This window comes from Somniosus microcephalus, chromosome 8, assembly GCF_052327205.1.
Source record: "Somniosus microcephalus isolate GS21.2 chromosome 8, FLI_Smic_1.0, whole genome shotgun sequence".
NCBI lineage: Eukaryota > Metazoa > Chordata > Chondrichthyes > Squaliformes > Somniosidae > Somniosus > Somniosus microcephalus.
Window position 1 is genome coordinate 238,991,906 of NC_140994.1, and position 18,908 is coordinate 239,010,813.

Below are 18,908 nucleotides of genomic sequence, written 5' to 3' on the forward strand. Positions count from 1 at the left end.
CGGCTCTTGGGACACAGCCGGCACTGCCCGGGGTGGGTGGGGAGGGGGGGGCTGGGAGGGATCAGGAGGCCGGGGACGGCGGCTTGAGGAGGTGCTGGCAGGCGGCCAGCGAAAAAAATGGCCGCCCCGCACCTCCCCTTTAATTAGCGCCACTACCACCACAGGTCGGCCCCCCTGAAGCGGTCGCAGATTGCGACCGGCGTTACAGCGGGGGGCGTGACCCAATATCGCGATCGGGGCGGTAGCGGGGCGCTGCGCACACCGATGACTTCATCGGTGGCGGCGCAGCGCTATAGACTAACTCCGCCATTAGCGCCCCGCTAAATTTTGCGGGGAGCGTGGCCAGTGGCGCTAAAGCCATTAAGTGCCCTCTTTGGGCGCTAACTGGTGGCGCAGCCCACCGAATTTCTAGGCCAGGGAATTTAAATTCAGTTAATTAAATAAGCTATTGGATTGTTGTAAAAACCCATCTGGCTCACTAATGTTCTTTAGGGAAGTAAATCTGTAGTCCTTACCTGGACTGGCTCATATGTGATTCCAGACCCACGACAACGGCACATCCAGCCCAGTCGACCCTGCAAACTCCTCTTCAACATCTGGGGACATGTGCCAAAATTGGGAGAGCTGTCACACAGACTAGTCAATCAACAGCCTGACATAGTCATACTCACAGAATCATACCTTGAAGCCAATGTCCCAAACTCCTCCCTCACCATCCCTGGGTATGTCCCGTCCCACCAGGTGGCAGCACAGTGGTATACAGTCAGGAAGTAGTGCCCCTGGGAGTTCTCAACATTGACTCCAGACCCCATGAAGTCACATAACATCAGGTCAAGCATGGGCAAGGAAACCTCCTGCTGATTACCACCTACTGCCCTCCCTCAGCTGATGAATCTATACTCCTCCATGTTGAACACCATTTGGAAGAAGCACTGAGAATAGCAAGGGCACAGAATGTACTCTGGGTGGGGGACTTCAATGTCCATCACCAAGCGTGGCTTGGTAGCACCACTACTGACCGAGCTGGCAGAGTCCTGAAGGACATAGCCAACAGTCTGGGCCTGCGACAAGTGGCGAGAACCAACACTAGGGGAAAAACCTACTTGACCTCATCCTCACCAATCTACCTGTCGCAGATGCATCTCTCCATCGTGTTGTGTGGCACTACCACCGTGCTAAATGGGACAGATTCAGAACAGATCTAGCAGCTCAAAACTGGGCATCCATGAGGCGCCGGGGCCATCAGCAGCAGTAGAATTGTATTCCACCACAATCTGTAACCTCATGGCCTGGCATATCCCTCAATCTACAATTACCATCAAGCTAGGGGACCAACCCTGGTTCAATAAGGAGTGCAGAAGAGCATGCCAGGAGCAGCACCAGGCATACCTAAAAATGAGGTGCCAACCTGGGGAAGCTGCAATACATGCATGCTAAAAAGCGGAAGCAGCATGCTATGGACCGGGCTAAGCGATCCCACAATCAACGGCTCAGATCAAAGCTATCCAGCCGTGAATGGTGGTGGACAATTAAAACAACTAACTGGAGGAGGAGGCGCCATGAATGTCCCCATCTTCAATGATGATGGAGCCCAGCGCGTGAGTGCAAAAAAACGAGGCTGAATCGTTTGCAACCATCTTCAGCCAGAAGTGCAGAGTGGATGATCCATATTTGCCTACTCCTGAGGGCCCCACCATCAGAGAAGCCAGTCTTCAGCCAATTCGATTCACTCCACGTGATATCAAGAAATGGCTGAGCGCACTGGATACAGCAAAGGCTAGGGGCCTCGAATAACATCCCGACTGTCGTGTTGAAGACTTGTGCTCCAGAACTAGCCCCGCCTCTAGGCAAGCTGTTCCATTACAGCTGCAACACTGGCATCTATCCGACAATGCGGAAAACTGACCAGGTATGTCTTGTCCACAAAAAGCAGGACAAATCCAATTCGGCCAATTACCGCGCCATCTGTCTACTCTCAATCGTCAGCAAAGTGATGGATGGTGTCATCGACAGTGCTATCAAGCGGCACAATAACCTGCTCATGGATGCCCAGTTTGGGTTCCACCAAGACCACTCCACTCCCGACCTCATTACAGCCTTGGTCCAAACATGGACAAAGGAGCTGAATTCCAGAGGTGAGAGTGACTGCCCTCGACATCAAGGCAGCATTTGACCGAGTCAGGCATCAAGGAGCCCTAGTAAAACTGAAGTCAATGGGAATCACAGGGGGGGGGGGAAAACTCTCTGCTGGCAGGAGTCATACCTAGCACAAAGGAAGATGGTTGTGGTGGTTGGAGCTCAATCATCACAGCCCCAGGGCATCGCTGCAGATGTTCCTCAGGGCAGTGTCCTAGGCCCATCCATCTTCAGTTCCTTCATCAATGACCTTCCCTCCAACATAATGTCAAAAATGGGGATGTTCGCTGATGACTGCACAGTGTTCAGTGCCATTCACAACTCCTCACATAATGAAGCAGTCCATGCCCGCATGCAAGAAGACGTTCAGTCTTGGGTTCATAAGTGGCAGGTAACATTCGTTTCATACAAGTGCCAGCCAATGACTATCTCCAACAAGCGAGAGTCTAACCACCGCCCCTTGACATTCAGTGGCATTACCGTCACCGAATGTACTAGAAAGAGTAGACAACTTGCCTGGTCAAGATGGCTTGCATCCCAGGTTGCTGAGGGATTTGGGGGAGGAGATAGTGGAAGGGCTTCCCATAATTTTCCAATCTTCCCTAGATGCGGGAGATGTGCCTGAGGATTGGAAAGTGGCAAATGTGACACCATTGTTCAAGAAAGGGTGTAAGGACAATCCTAGTAACTACAGGCTGATCAGTTTAACATCAGTGGTGGGTAAAGTTTTAGAAACAATAATCAAGGAAAAAATTAACAGGGACTTGGAGAGGTTTAAGCTAATTAAGGAGGGCCAACACGGATTTGTAAAAGGCAGATCGTGTTTGACTAATCTAATTGAATTTTTTGATGAAGTAACAGGGAGAATTGATGAAGGGAATGCAATGGATGTTGTCTACATGGATTTTCGGAAGGCGTTTGACAAAGTACCACATAGAAGGCTGGTTAACAAAATTGCAGCTCATGGAATAGGTGGGTCAGTGGCAGCTTGGATAAGGAATTGGCTTAAGGACAGAAAACAGCGAGTTGTGGTAAATGGCTGTTTTTCAGACTGGAGGATGGTAGACTGTGGTGTTCCCCAAGGATCAGTGCTGGGGCCGCTGCTTTTTTTGATATATATAAATGATCTGGATATTGGAATACAGAGTAGAATTTCTAAATTTGCCGATGACACCAAACTTGAGGGTGTGGCAAACACAGGATGATGCCAATCGACTGCAACAGGACATAGAAAGGCTAGCAGAATGGGCAGACAAGTGGCAGATGGAATTTAATACAGAGAAGTGTGAGGTGATGCATTTTGGCAGAAGGAACAGGGAGAGGCAATATACACTTAATGGCATAGTTTTAAAGAGCGTGCAGGGACAGAGGGACCTGGGAGTTAATGTGCATAGGTCCCTGAAGGTGGCAGGACATATTGAGAGAGTGGTTAGCAAAGCATATGGGATCTTGGGCTTCATAAACCGAGGTATTGAGTACAAATGCTGAACCTTTATGATGTGCTGGTTAGGCCACAACTGGAGTATTGCATCCAGTTCTGGTCACCACACTTTAGGAAGGATGTGAAAGCCTTTGAGAGGGTGCAGAGGAGATGGGGGATCTTAGCTACAAGGACAGGTTGGAGAAGCTGGATTTGTTTTCATTGGAGCAAAGGAGGTTGAGGGGTGATTTGATAGAGGTGTTCAAGATTATGATGGGATTGGATAGGCTAGATGGGGAAAGTCTGCTCCCCCTAGTTGGTGGTACAAGGACTAGGGGACACAGATTTAAGGTTTTAGGCAAGAGATACAAGGGGGATGTGAGGGAAACTTTTTTACGCAGCTAGTGGTTATGACCTGAAATTAACTGCCAGCGGAGGTAGTGGAGGCGGAGAAACTCAATGTTTTCAAGGGGAGACTGGTTAGGCACTTGAGGGAAATAAACTTGCAGGACTACAGGGATAGAGTGGGGGAATGGGACTGACCGGATTGCTCTACAGGGAACCTGCACGGGGGGACCTCCTTCTGTGCCGTTATGACTCCATGAATCCACCACCACCAACATCCTGGGGGGTCACCATTGACCAGAAACTTAACTGAACCACATAAATACTGTGGCAACAAGAGCAGGTCAGAGGCCAGGAATTCTGCGGCGAGTCTCTCCCCTCCTGACTCCCCAAAGCCTTTCCACCATCTACAAAGCACAAGTAAGGAGTGTGATGAAATACTCTCCACTTGCCTGGATGAGTGCAGCTCCAAATATACTAGAGAAGCTCAACACCATCCAGGACAAAGCAGGCCGCTTGATTGGCACCCCATCCAACACCTAAAACATTCATTCCCTCCACCACCGGCGTACCGTGGTTGCAGTGGGTACCAGCTACATGATGCACTGCAGCAACTCGCCAAGGCTTCTTTGGCAGCACCTCCCAAACCTGCGACCTCTTCCACCTAGAAGGACAAGGGCAGCAGGCTCATGGGAATACCACCACCTCCAAGTTCCCCTCCAAGTCACACACCATCCTGACATAGAAGTATATCGCCGATCATTCATCGTCGATGGGTCAAAATCCTGGAACTCCCTCCCTAACAGCACTGTGGGAGTACCTTCACCACACGGACTGCAGTGGTTCAAGAAGGCGGCTCACCACCACCTTCTCGAGGGACAATTAGGGATGGGCAATAAATGCTGGCCTTGCCAGCGACACCCACATCCCATGAACAAATTTTTAAAATGTTCAGTGATTAGTAAAGGCTGCCATCTGCAGGGATTTAAACAGCGTGCCCTATGGAGCAGCAGGGTATCACTGACATCAACTTCTGGATTTTCTCATTTAACTGCACATGTGCGGACTCCAAAGGTTGCTGTCAGATTCACAAGAGTAATGATGGCAAATGCTGACATAGAAACGTAGGAGCAGGAGTAGACCATTCGGCTCCTCGAACCTGCTCCGCCATTTAATGAGATCATGGCTGATCACCCAAATTCAGTACCCTGTCCCTGCATTCTCCCCATATCCCTTGATACCTTTAGCCTTAAAAAATATAAATAACTCATTCTTGAATATATTTAATGAATTGGCCTCAACTGCCTTTTGTGGTAGAGAATTCCACAGGTTCACCACTCTCTGGGTGAAGAAATTCCTCATCTCTGTCCTAAAAGGCTTACCCCTTATCTTTAGACTGTGAACCCTGGTTCTGGACTCCCCCGCCATTGGGAACATCCTTCCTGCATCTAGTCTGTCTAGTCCTGTTAGAATTTTATAAGTTTCAATGAGATCCCCTCTTATTCTTCTAAACTCCAGCGAATATAAGCCCAATTGACCCAATCTCTCCTCATATGTCATTCCTGACATCCCAGGTATCAGTCTGGTGAATCTTTGCTGCACTCCCTCCATGGCAAGAACATCCTTCCTCAGATAAGGCGACCAAAACTGCACACAATACTCAAGGTGTGATCTCACCAAGGCCCTGTACAACTGCAGCAAGACATCCTAGCTCCTGTACGCTAATCCTCTCGCTATGGAGGCCAACATACCATTTGCCGCCTTAACCGCCTGCTGCACCTGCATGCTTACCTTCAGCGACTGGTGCACAAGGACACCCAGGTCTCGTTGCACTTCCCCTTCTCCTAATCTATTGCCATTCAGATAATAATCTGCCTTCCTGTTTTTGCCACCAAAGTGGATAACCTCGCATTTATCCACATTATACTGCATCTGCCATGCATCTGCCCAATCACCCAACCTGTCCAAATCATACTGGAGTTTCTCTGCATCCTCCTCACAACACACATGCCCACCCAGCTTTGTGTCGTCCGCAAACTTGGAGATATTACATCTAGTTCCCTCGTCTAGATCATTAATATATATTGTGAATAGCTGGGGTCCTAGTACCGATCCTTGCGGTACCCCACTAGTCACTGCCTGCCACTCAGAAAAATACCTGTTTATTCCAAGTCTTTGCTTCCTGTCTGCCAACCAGTTCTCTATCCAAGTCAGTACCTTACCCCCAATCCCATGTGCTTTAACTTTACATGCTAATCTCTTATGCGGGACCTTATCGAAAGCCTTCTGAAAGTCCAAATACACCACATCCACTGGTTCTCCCTTATCTATTCTACCAGTTACATCCTCAAAAAATTCCAGTAGATTAGTCAAGCATGATTTACCTTTTGTAAATCCATGTTGACTTTGTCCGATCTTGTCACTGTTTTCCAAGTGCTCTGCTATTACATCTTTCATGATGAACTCTAAAATTTTCCCCACTACCGATGTCAGACTTACCAGTTTTCTCTCTACCACCTTTTTTAAATAGTGGGGTAACATTAGCTACCCTCCAATCCATGGGAACTGTGCCAGAGTCTATAGAATTTTGGAAGATGACCAGCAATGCATCTACTATTTCTAGGGCCACTTCCTTAAGTACCCTAGGATGTAGATTATCTGGCCCTGGGGATTCATCGGCCTTCAATCCCATCAATTTTCCTAACACCATTTCCCTACAAATACTGATTTCATTCAGTTCCTCCCTCTCATTAGACCCTATGTTCCCTGACATCTCTGGGAGGTTATTTGTGTCCTCCTTTGTGAAGACAGAACCAAAGTATGTATTGAATTGGTCAGCCATTTCTTTGTTCCCCGTTATAAATTCCCCTGATTCTGACTGCAAGGGACCTACGCTTGACTTCACCAATCTTTTTCTCTTCACATACCTATAGAAGCTTTTACAGTCAGTTTTTATGTTTCCTGAAAGCTTACTCTCATACTCTATTTTCCCCCTCTTAATTAATCCTTTTGTCCTCCTTTGCTGAATCCTAAACTGCTCCCAATCCTCAGGTTTGCTGCTTTTTCTGGCCAATTTATATGTCCTCTCCTTGGATCTTATGCTATCCCTAACTTCCCTTGTTAGCCATGGTTGCACCACCTTTTTTGTTTTAGTTTTATGCCAGACAGGGATGAACAAATTCTGTAGTTCATCCATGCGATCTTTAAATGTTTGCCATTGCCTATCCACCATCAACCCTTTAAGTAACGTTCCCCAATCCATCCTGATGACAGTTTCGCCATCATTTACAACCACAAACTCCGGGCCAGACTCTTCTGTAAAATGCTTAAATGGAAAACAGAAAATGGTTAAATGGCAGAAGTGATTTGAGGATGAGGCACAAAATCATGGAAATGAAAGACGTATACCAAATAGAGAGTGCATGAATAGCTAAAGAGACAGGGCAGGTTAAAGGGAATCATGAAAAAACTGGCAAAGCAGTACAGGCTCCAGTGATCCAGGACCCTGGTTGAAGAAAAAAGCAGGTAGACACCCAGGCTGCAGCCCACCCCTCTGGCACAGGTGTTAAGTCTCCACCCCGAGCACCAACTTACTCCTTCTTTCCATTGCCGGAAACCCATCCCACACTTCCTGCTAGAGAGAAAATGGAACCTACAGTTCCGGTTTGACGTTGTGAAAGTCACTGTAACCCCCACCACTTACACCGTCTCCGATTATCCTGGACAGCCACCTATATCGGGCAACTGGTGCTAACCATTTGCCATTGCTGTAGGCATCAATTACAAAGGCACCACTTAAAACATATTAATTGTGTCGACTATTTTGGGCAGTTCACGCAACTGTTCGCACCTCTTTAATGTGCGTTATCTGTCATTAAGTCCTTTCAGGCAGCCCTGCTGCCTTCAGTCACTTCAGTGGTCTCTAGAACTCCTGCGATTGCTGCTCATGAACAAGTAACAAAGATGTAAGATGCCTTCAGTTGCAGCCTGCTGAACTGGAGCTGCATTTATCTGCTGTAATGGTGAAACTGACCAGATCGCTGCGTACTTCAGCCCCATTCAGCTCACCGTAGCCGAATAAGGCGAAAAATTTCCACCTCGCACAGCTTGTCTGTAGCCAGGAATGTTTTCCACAAATGTAATTAAAAACAGAGACGAAAAGAAACTCCAAGTGACTGCCACTCCTATTGAGTGAGATTTGGTGCATCTGGTTCTGTGGGGCATATTGTCCAACCAGGTTAAAGCCTACGTTTAAAAAAAGCATGTAGAAGAATTTAATATAAATACTTTATACATTTCTACGGGAATTGCACCATGATATTTAACGGCTTTATTGTACAGTGGCTGGGAGCAGGAGTGAGGTGGAGAGATAGTGCTCTGCTTTTTAAAAAAAAAAAAAAAAAAAAAAAAATTTGCTACACAGGCCAATGCGTATGGCGGGCCTATTGCATTTGCACGAATGGTCACTACAAGTGGTGGGGACTGTATTAAGGCCAGTGCAAAGTGCCTAGTAGAAAGATGAGGTGCTCGTATTGAGCTTCACTGGAACAGTGGAGAAGGCCAAAGACAGGTGAGAGTAGGACTGGAATGGAGAATTGAAGTGGCAAGTGACAGAAAGCTCAGGGTCACATTTGCAGTCAGAACAGAAGTGTTCAGCAAAGCATTCAAATTGGGTGACAAGTCCACCAGTCCGACCCCGAACTTCCTGTAATTTGCCACTTTAATCTTCTGTTCCATTGTCGTATCTGTCTTTGGCCTTTTCCACAGTTTCATTGAAGCGTAACACAACCTCGAGGACCAGTTGCTTATCTTTCTACTGGGCACTTTGCAGCCCTCTGGCATATTCACAGAATCACAGAAACCCCACAGTGCAGATAGAGGCCATTTCGGCCCATTGAGCCTGCACTGACACATATCCCACCCGATCCCCGTAACCCCACGTATTTAATCCCCCTAACACTAAGGGTCAATTTATCATAGCCAATCAACCTAACCCGCACATCTTTGGACTGTGGGAGGAAACCGGAGCACCCGGAGGAAACCCACGCAAACACGGGGAGAATGTGCAAACTCCACACAGACAGTCACCCGAGGCCAGATTCGAACCCGGGTCCCTGGCGCTGTGAGGCAACAGTGCTAACCACTATGCCACCGTGCTGGCATAGTGGTTAGCACTGTTGCCTCACAGCACCAGCACCTAACAAGTTCAGATCTTAGCTGTCGGTTCCATTTTCTCTTCAGCAAGGAGTGCTGGCAGTTTGGGATGAGTGTGCCTGCATTTCTGGCAATGGGAAGAATGAGCGGGTTGTAGCGGGGAGGGAATCCAACACACACTACCCCCTCCCCCCTCAGAACACAGGACTGCACCCTCAGTGTCGACTTACTTTTTCCTATAGCCTCCTGGCTCACTAGAGCCTGCTGCATATGCCAGTTGTTCATGATTCCCTTTCACCTGCCCATCCCTTTAGCTATTCACACAATCTCTGTCTCCTATATGTCTTTTCTATGATTTCTGTCATTATGTCTATTGTCTCTATCACTTTTGTCATTAAACATTTCCTGTTTTCCACTGAGGCACTTTACGGGGTCATTCTATTTATTTTCCTGAGTATGTGTTCATGTTTTCTTTCCTCCCTTTACCCCTTGTTCCATTCCTTTTTAAATGCCGTTCATCTGTATTGTATAGTCCTGACAAAACCTGAAATAGTACCTTGTTTGTTCCCTGCACAGATGCTGCCTGAGCAGCTGAGTGTTTCTACTATTTTCTGGTTTTGTTTTCTCTAGCTACACTTTATTTCACCTCCGATACAATTTTTGTTGAGTTAATGAGTGTCGACTTCACACATTAAAATTATGGAAAAGACTGCCACCTTGTGTAGTAAATGAGGACTTAAATGCAGCATCCCAAGGAACATAGGAACAAGAGTAGATCATTCAGCCCCTAGTGCCAGTGAGTTAGACCATGGCTGATCTGTGTCTTCACTCCATCTATCCACCTTGGTTCCATAATCCTTAATACCCATGCCTAACAAAAATCGATCAATCTCAGTTTTGAAATTTTCATTCGACACAACAGCTTTTGCGGGGGGAAAGAGTGTTCCAGATTTCCACGACCCTTTGTGTGAAGAAGTGCTTTGTGACATCACCCCTGAATGGCCTAACTCTAATTTGAAGGTTATGCCACCTTGTTCTGGACTCTCCCACCAGACAAAATAGTTTCTCTCTAACTACCCTATTAACTTCTTCAATCATCCTCAACACTTCAATGAGATCACCCCTTAATATTCTGTACTCCAGGGAATACAAGTCTAGTCTATGCAACCTACCCCCATAATTTAACCCTTTTAGCCCAGGTATCATTCTGGTGAATCTGCGCTGCACCAAGGCCAATATATCCTTGCGTGCGGTTCCCAGAACTGGACGCAGTACTCTAACTGTGGTCTAACCTGAGTTTCATGTCACTGTAACATAACTTCCACTCCTTTATATTCCATCCCCCTTGAGATAAAGGCCAACATTCCATTAGCCTTTTCAATTAAATATGTACCTCTTCACTACCTTTTAGCAATTTCTGTACTTGGGCCCCTAAATCTCTGCTCCTCCACAGTTCCTCGCTTCTCGCCATTTAGAAAATGAGTCAAGCAAAGATATATAAGGAGTATTGGTGAATATTTGTTTAAGATTAATGTATTTGTGCACAAGTACTGCCTAGCATTGACAAAGGGGTTGACTCTATTTTCTCTCCACGGATGTTGCCTGAGTTTTTCCAGCATTTTCTGTTGTTATTTCGGATTTCCAACATCTGCAGTATTTTGCTATCACACTGCCTAGTACTGTCCTCCTCACTGTGATAAAGGAAATCTGTGATAAAGGAATTCTATACTTTTGAACTGTTTTTATTTTGCAGTATTTTAGTGATTTGGAAGAAAAAGTGAGGCTGAAAAATTTGCTTCAAATGGATTTTTAAATTTGTATCTATATTACTGACTCTACTCTTGGGTTTTCTAACTTATGATTCGAATTTCTAAATTGTGCTCAGGCTGCCAATCAGGGCGCAAAGTTTAAAGGCCGAAACCTTCAAATCTCCTGGTACAAGCCAAAAGCACCTTCAGTATCAACAGAACCGGAGGAGGAGGAAACAAAAGAAGAGGTACTGCACTGGCCATAGAATTTCCCACTGCTTGGAATAATACAGTTGTGTTTGTGCTCCTGAGGTTCTTGTCAGACAAATAATTCACACTGAGACCAGGACTCCTCCTGATTAAGGGGGAAGGTGTCAGAAATATATGCCTCCTGAGGCGGTAATACTAGTCGTTGAAATAGTATTGTGTAATGTTTTCTGCGTTATATACATAATGTGAAAAATGCATTGAAGATTTAATTTTATTAAATTATTTGGTTTTGGGGGCGAGAGAGAAAACCTTGAATTGTGCATATTGGTTACCGACGCAAATTCCCGTATGTTGCTTGAATAGGAATTGGTGTGTACTGATTACCGACGCAAGCTTTCAGACTGTGCTTGTTGCCGTTGCATGTACACTACAGAAAACTGCTGCTTGCCCAGAAATCCGATTGATGGGACTGTCATCACTGTGGTAAACTATAGGCAAGCACATAAATGATTTGAATATATTTTATCCCTCCTTTGCTGAAGGTGCTAATTCATGCTGGATTATGCCAGGACATTCCGTACGTCACCTTCGTAGCCATTCCTTGTGTGAGCATCAAAAGGTTATTTGAGCACGAGGGGCATGACAGCCTACTTCAACCATGACCTAACCTGATACCTGTGCACTTTCCAGTAGGAGGCACTTGTTAGTGTTCGGGAGCGTGAACCTGCCCTGATTTACTGCGCCCCACCCTCACCTTCAGGCACTGCGGATAATTGAAGCACCTCTGCTGCTCTCCGAGCTGCCTGGCTGAGACAACACAGAGCAGTTACAGTTGAGGATTTTAATACGAGTGTCAATTCTCACCGGCAAGGTTTTAACTGTATTAGGCTGCAGAATCAAACTACTATTAAAAAAGAGAAATCCTGTAAATGTTGAATGATTATTAGTGTTATAAAGCAATACGGCTAATTCAAGTTGTCTCTGAGGAATTTTTCAGGGTCAAGTATTCTTTCTTGAAACAGGCAGGCTATGTTTCCATTGCAGTCCAATATAAGCTTGCTTTTTCCTACATTAAATTAATTGTTACAGGCTTATGAGTAATGTCATGTTTCGTCACTTCATACCTCAGCACATTTTGTAGGAATGAAACTGGTCAGCAAACAGTAGTACAAGTAAATTCATCTCCTACCACTAGGATATTCCAACGGTATTGTGCACACTTTTCACTTGATTCCAAAGTGGTTCCAACCCACAACCAGAGAGATTTTGAAATTCAGTAGTACAAGAGAAACATGGAAAACGCTTTGGTTCAGGAATGTTGACGTAGTCATCGGAGAGCTCAAGATCATTCTTCGTACAGTCGACTAAAAGTAAAGACACCTGCAGCTTAACTAACTCGGAACTTTCTAATATCTTGCACACTGCTAATCACTTGTAGCCATCCATGAGTTGTTATTCTGCAATATTTGTATTTATAGTCCAGTAAATAGTATTAAAGATATTAAATTGATATGGTTAAATTCCCAACACTTGCATTTGTATGGAACAACAATACAGATTAAAAGGAAAAACTACAAACCTGAAATAAAAACATAAAATGCCAGAAGTACACTGTGGCAGCTGAAAATATAAATGATAAGTTAATATTTCGGTTAGAGACCTTTCATCAGAACCGGGGGAAAAACTACAGTATAATTTCACCAATGTTAAGATATACAACAACTTGTAATAACATTGTATTGTTTGACTCCTTCACTTTGTTCCCCCCTTTTCTATGGCTGTCAAAAGCCGCACTATAAAGCGACCTGTGTGCATGTGTCTCAAGTTCTGATACCAATGCCTCCTGAAAGATGAATGCGTGCCATCTAATAGATACGGAGCTTTTTTCTACACCTAAAAAAAACCTTATAAAATATATAACGTTACTCATTTTTGTTATTTGATAAATTCTAGTCTATATCAGCAGGTTTCGAACAAAGCTCAAATTTTCACAAAGTCCTCCGTTGTCTTTGCCCAGTGTAGGTGCTTGCCCGTCTGCTGCTGGATACCAATTTTTACTGTATCAAATGTTGAAATTCTTTTGTAGTAAATATTGCCTTTAACCCCTAACTTAAACCATGAACGCACAGTCCAAGGTTCCCAAGTAAGTAACCATTTTTTTTGTCGGTGAGGTTTCAACTTAATTTCACTTCCTAACAGATCACCGCAAACGCTTCACAGAACAATATTAATCTGAATCAAACCGTTGATCACAGTGATGACGTTTGGATGCTCACTTTTCAGGGGTGTTTTGGGGATTCTGGTTGGGTGCAATTCAAAAATATGATTCTTTGGAATTCTGGTTATAATTAAGAGAAAATTCAAACTGTAGGAACACTGAGGGATTGATTGGAGGCAGAGGAACACATTTAAAAGCCATTTTGAATTTCTGTTGCTTGATTATTAGGTAGGACATAGGGAGTTGATTTATGACATTAATTTGGTACTGTCACTTGACTGAACGGCAATTATTTTGACTTTCAAGCTCAGTTGAATTAGAGTATGGTACGACGGTTCTTTGCAAAAATGAAAAATAATTTATCTTTTTTAAATTTAAGTACTTATGATTTTTTAATTAAAAGAAATAGTAATTTGTCTGTGTAGGATTGCTGTGGTCAACTTCAACAAAACAACATACTGCTACAGATGTTACTCATTTTCAGATAAATTTTAGTTACAATAAAAATGGCAATTTTTGATCCTGATTTTTACATGATTTAAGAAAAAATTAAATACTTGACTTAGGAAACCCTTTTAACTGTTATCAGATATGAAGGTATAAATACAACAGCACTGAAATTGAGAGATGGGATCCTAGTGTACAAATGCTTAATATAATCATCTGAAAGTCAATTCTCCATAACTTTCGTGGCGGTGTTAACCCAATTATTGAAACGGGTTAACTTCTCTGCTACCTTAGTTCAGAGAGAAATTCAAATACACCCAATAATCATTCTTACACTAGAATCCTATGACATAGATTCAGGGCCTAGGAATTTAGGTGTACCACACCGCAGGAAACTTGCTGCACTTTATTTAAAAAAAAAAAAAAAAATATATATATCTTCCTCCTTTTCCTGCTTTTGTTTGATTCATTTGAATGATCGATCGTTCATTTTATGAAACTGGAGCTGGGCCTTGAACAAATACTTTAAAAATAAACTAAACTGCTTAGATTTTCAATTTACAGCTACAGGAAACTTTTTTTTATCCGGCATGGACGGGACCGACGTGGTGCCGGTTCATCAAAAATTCCGGATAACCGAATGCTACAATAAAAGATACGGAGAGCTGACAGCTCCGTATAAAGCAACAAACCCTGTTGCTTAGCAACAAGTTCAGAACAATGGCCACAAGTTCCAAGCGTCTCTGTAGCTTAGCAACAGCTGCAGCCACACCCTTGCACAGCAACAGATGGAGGAACGCAAGTACAATATGAAGTAAAACCTACTCCTGAATTTTGCCGGTTAACCGAGATTTCCGGTTATTTAGGTGCCGGTAAATCGAAAGTTTCCTGTATATAGAACTAAATCCATATATGCTAAAAGGAACAAGCTTCTCCTTAATTTGCTAGTAAATATATGAATATTTTAATTAGGTAGTCAGTCAAGTAGAATGAAAATTCCAAACAAGAAGCTAGGGTAGTTCAAAAACAAATAATAGATCCCCACTGTCAGGTTAGTTTGTTACAGGGTTGTAGATATGGATTTTTCCAGTCCCATCTGCAGGGTTTTGCTTAAACAAATATTATGTGTAATTCCAGCTCCAGGGACACCAACAGGAAGGAGGTCAATGATGAGGAAACTATAGCTGTAATACATCAGGCATATGATGAACAAAGCAATTAATTGAAAAGCCCAGCAATTGTTGCAGGACTGTGTTACGGCACGTGCTCAAATGCATTATAAAACATAACTACAGACAAAAGTCAAGTAGGGAAAATGTGAAATGCAATAAATCCAAGCATCATATATTTCCTGTCCCTCCCACTCAAAACACTTCCCTTCAGAAAGCAAGATAAAGCTGATACTGTGATGCATGCATGTATGTAGCAGATGAACTTTATGTACCAAAGAATCTTGAAATAAAACATTTTGTTGCCACTGTTTTGGAAGTATTAGTATGATGTCATGTGTGTGATACCTAATGCCATTTAATAAAAAATCAAACAAAAAACTAGTTTCTGGTGGCACTGATTTGCCAAAACTTGAAGCTGAAAAATTTGTAGTTATTTTGTTCTGATATGAGGTGTGTGGTAGGCACACAAGTGAGGAAGGTTAATTTTTAGGGTTCTTTAAATAAAACACAAGTTTAAAGGTGGCCAATTAGCTAAATGGAAGTGCCACCTTTACTAGATTTGTGGTTGTGCAGAAAGGTTATCAGTAAGTAGTATTAAGTCACTGATTACTTTTTCATCTCGTTGACTTTACCATCGAATACGTCAGTAAATACTCTAATCTGAATGGAACTGATTCGTTGGTGGTGGTGCTGTCTGACAAATTGCTGTTCTCTCGTTCAACTATGAATGTACCTTGTGCATTTTTAGCTGTCCTCTCTCCCTTCCCAAAAACTCTGTGGCAAAGATGGAATCTTTTTTTCTGAAATAGTAGTTTTAAAACACACCCAAAATGGAAACTATGCATTCATTTAAAAGTCTAGATTTTGGCTAGAGGTACAGAAGATCTTCAGTAACCCTTTTGAAGTGACAACAATATCCTTCATTTGCAAAACTCATCAAGGGCGAGTGTACCACCAGAACAGTAATCCACTCCAGGAGACTGCTTTTGCCCTGATCCAAAATGGGTCAGTTGAGTTGATGATGTCTTGAATCAGGTGTCGCTGAGACTTGTGAAACAGCCCAGGCAGGCAGTCATCATTTTGCCTTTGCTTTTATTAGGTTATGTAGATTGTCATTTTTCAAGTCAATTATCTCCATCTCTCAGACTGACCTTCAAAGTGTTTTAGAAGTACAGTGTAAATTTTCCACACATTTTTATGTATTCAACATTTTCGCTCTAGTCTGGCCGTGCGACACAGGGGTGGAATGCAGCTTTGCGGGTATATTGTCTATGTAAATCCTCAAGACTGTAATTTTGTTAATTCATTAAGGAAGCTGTCTGTTATATCTTTGAACTTTTCAAAGGATCTCGCCTGATCTGATCCTTCGTGAACTGTCTCCAGACTGCTGAATTTGAATGGATTCAATATCTTGCTTGTACTGCTGCTCCCGTGAATAACTCTTTTTATCTGTTAATAAATCTGTTTCGACGGTTTAGTCTGTTACAAAAACTGTTTGGAGTGGCTGATACCTGTCTTCTGAAGTGACCTGCAGTAAAAGGGTTCATTGTTTGTATGGGGCCTGCTACCCTGATTATTTTACGCAGAAGCTTGTGTTTTGGGCTCTTAGTGAGCGAGCGTTTCCTTCTAAAAGCAAACTTTCGAGTTGGGCTTGAAATAAGAGCCATGGGTGAGCCGAAATCATAACAATTGGTAGTAAAGGAAGTAGAAGTTATATCAACAGAAAACGCTGGAAAATCTCAGCAGGCCAGGCAGCATCCGTGGAGAGAGAAACAAAGTTTCCACGGATGCTGCCTGGCCTGCTGAGGCTTTTCCAGCGTTTTCTGTTGTTATTTCAGATCTCCAGCACCCGCAGTATTTTGCTATTGTAGAAGTTATATCACTTGCAGACCAAACAGGCTGAAATTAAATTAAGCAAGTAGAAGCAATCAGCAGTATCAAAAATAGAGTACCAGGGCAATGAAAGATGTGGATTGTGAGCGAAATCAGTGCATCTGTCTATAGAGGAAAAGGACAAAGGATTTTCCTGCTAGTTAGAAGTGCTTGGGGTGGAGGCTGCAAAGGAGCAGCACGAGCCTGAGCTGGAAAAAGAAAGCCGCACCCAAGGAGGAAAAAGAAAGCTGCATAAACTTGCCGTCTTCCCTTGCGTACATTGTTCTAACATGCCGGAGGCTGTTAACCTTGCAGACCTGCTGAGGATATGGGTACAGCCCAAGATCTCTGGCCTCCTGTGCACCCCTGATTTTCATCGCTCCGCCATTGGCGGCCGTGCTTTCAGCTGCCTGGGCCCCGAGCTCTGGAATTCCTTCTCTAAACCCCTCCTCCTTAAAGCTTACCTCTTTGACCAAGCTTTTGGTTACCTGCCCTAAAATCATCTTGCATTGCTCAGTATCAAATTTTGTTTGACAACGCTCCTGTGAAGTGCCCTGGGCAGTTTTACTACGTTAAAGGTGCTATATAAATGCAAGTTGTTGTTGTAAATGGGGAGGAAGCAGCTGTGTGTCAGCGCAGGTCCGAACCTGAGGAAAATTACTGTTGCGCCAGCACATGGGAGGCTGTACAGAAGTATGAGATGAAAAAGCAGCACCAGTGTATGCTCGAACTTCTGGAAAAATCTTGCTGTCAACAAGTCCGGTGAGTGAGAGCCCAGTGCAGAATAATTTTACTCAAACAAATCTTGTGTCAAATTGTAAAGAAGGACACAACCTAGGTGGATTCTTAAGGGCTTTTGAATTGTTAGTAAACCATCATAAGTGAGATGAAGAGGTTTGGATACCACCATTTAATGAGGGAGCACTTGCAGCATTGTCATGTAGGGATCATGCTTATGACTCAACATTTGAAGCATACAGGCAGAACTTTTGAAATCTCTGATTGATGCTTAAGAGGTCTGGCAATGGAAACTGGATGTATATCTGGAAATTATAGTTGGAAAGTGAGAATATAGCAGAGTACAGGGAGTTAATTTGTTTAATGTTAAAAGATCATTTTCTTGAAGTGGTTCCAGATGACTTATGACAGACCAAGAATGCAAGATCCTGAGTCAGCTTGCTGAGTGAACTGAGCTGTCTTGGTGACTGGGTGGGTAGACTCCTTCACTGTTTACTCACGGGCGCACTTGGAACCCCAGGAATTGATGGCTGCTGCACAGATTAAGACCCCAAGAGATATTCAATCCCAACTGTTATTTCTGGTCCAGGCGGGGAGCCAGTCGTTCAGACCGAATCCAGCTGTAAGAAGTGAAACTCCTGGGTGTGCAATACCCCTAAAGGAAATCTGGCACCAAACTTATGCCTGATCACTGTGAGCAAATGGCCAACAGAAGTCTTGCAGTGTATATAAGGGTTGCCTATCGAAGCGGACTTTTTCTTGAACTTGAGTATCTGTAATGAGTTTGGATCATAACATGCCAGAAGATTTGTATCTCCGCTAACGGTGGTGAAAAAGTACTAAGGAAAAGGAGGAAACTGCAGTTATCGGGGTAGTTAAACTAGATGACTGAGAACTGCTAGCAGAACTTCAAGTTGTAGGGTTACTTAATTTATCAATACTGAGCAGTGTAAAATCCTCTATTGCTGTCCTGTAATATGTCATCACAATAATGAGAATCAGTGTTGAAACCAGTAAAGCAGAAAACTTTCAATGTAAGCATTTATTGAACAACCAGATCAGATATCATGCTTTTACTAGGCCTCAACCAAATGTGGGTATTGGGAAAAATACTGTACTGGGATGGTTGTGTTCTCTGCAAGGTTGACTATAGATGGATTGGAGAAAATGGATATGCGACATGAAACTGGCTACAGTGATGAGCAAATCATTTTGTTTAAATATCAGTATGGTAAAGATGCTAAACTTAAAAGCAACTCCCAAGATATTTGATTTGACTGCTGGCTTTCTAGAAGGTATTTATGCTTTGGTGTGGAACTTTGAATTCAACGTAACCTAATTATTTGAATAAATTTATGCTTTTCACTTGTGTACGCTCATTTGGAACTGACACAGCACATGTAATGTTTGGTCTGGGGGTGGAGATTGCTTTCAGATTAAAAAAAAAT

The 18,908-nt window shown here is 43.6% G+C and overlaps 1 protein-coding gene across 7 annotated transcripts in view; it reads left to right on the top strand.

Annotated features, from left to right (window-relative positions):
- The window catches only part of rbm27 (RNA binding motif protein 27), a 211,438-nt gene that overhangs the window by 146,743 nt on the left and 45,787 nt on the right, over positions 1-18,908 (top strand). For 6 of the 7 annotated variants that reach the window (XM_085995831.1, XM_085995832.1, XM_085995834.1 and 3 more), the window contains one exon: positions 10,941-11,051. In XM_085995831.1, coding sequence (XP_085851957.1) covers positions 10,941-11,051 — 111 coding nt within the window. Of the gene's footprint in view, positions 1-10,940; positions 11,052-14,815; positions 15,161-18,908 lie in introns of those variants that run through there. The other variant, XM_085995837.1, reaches the window with a different exon arrangement.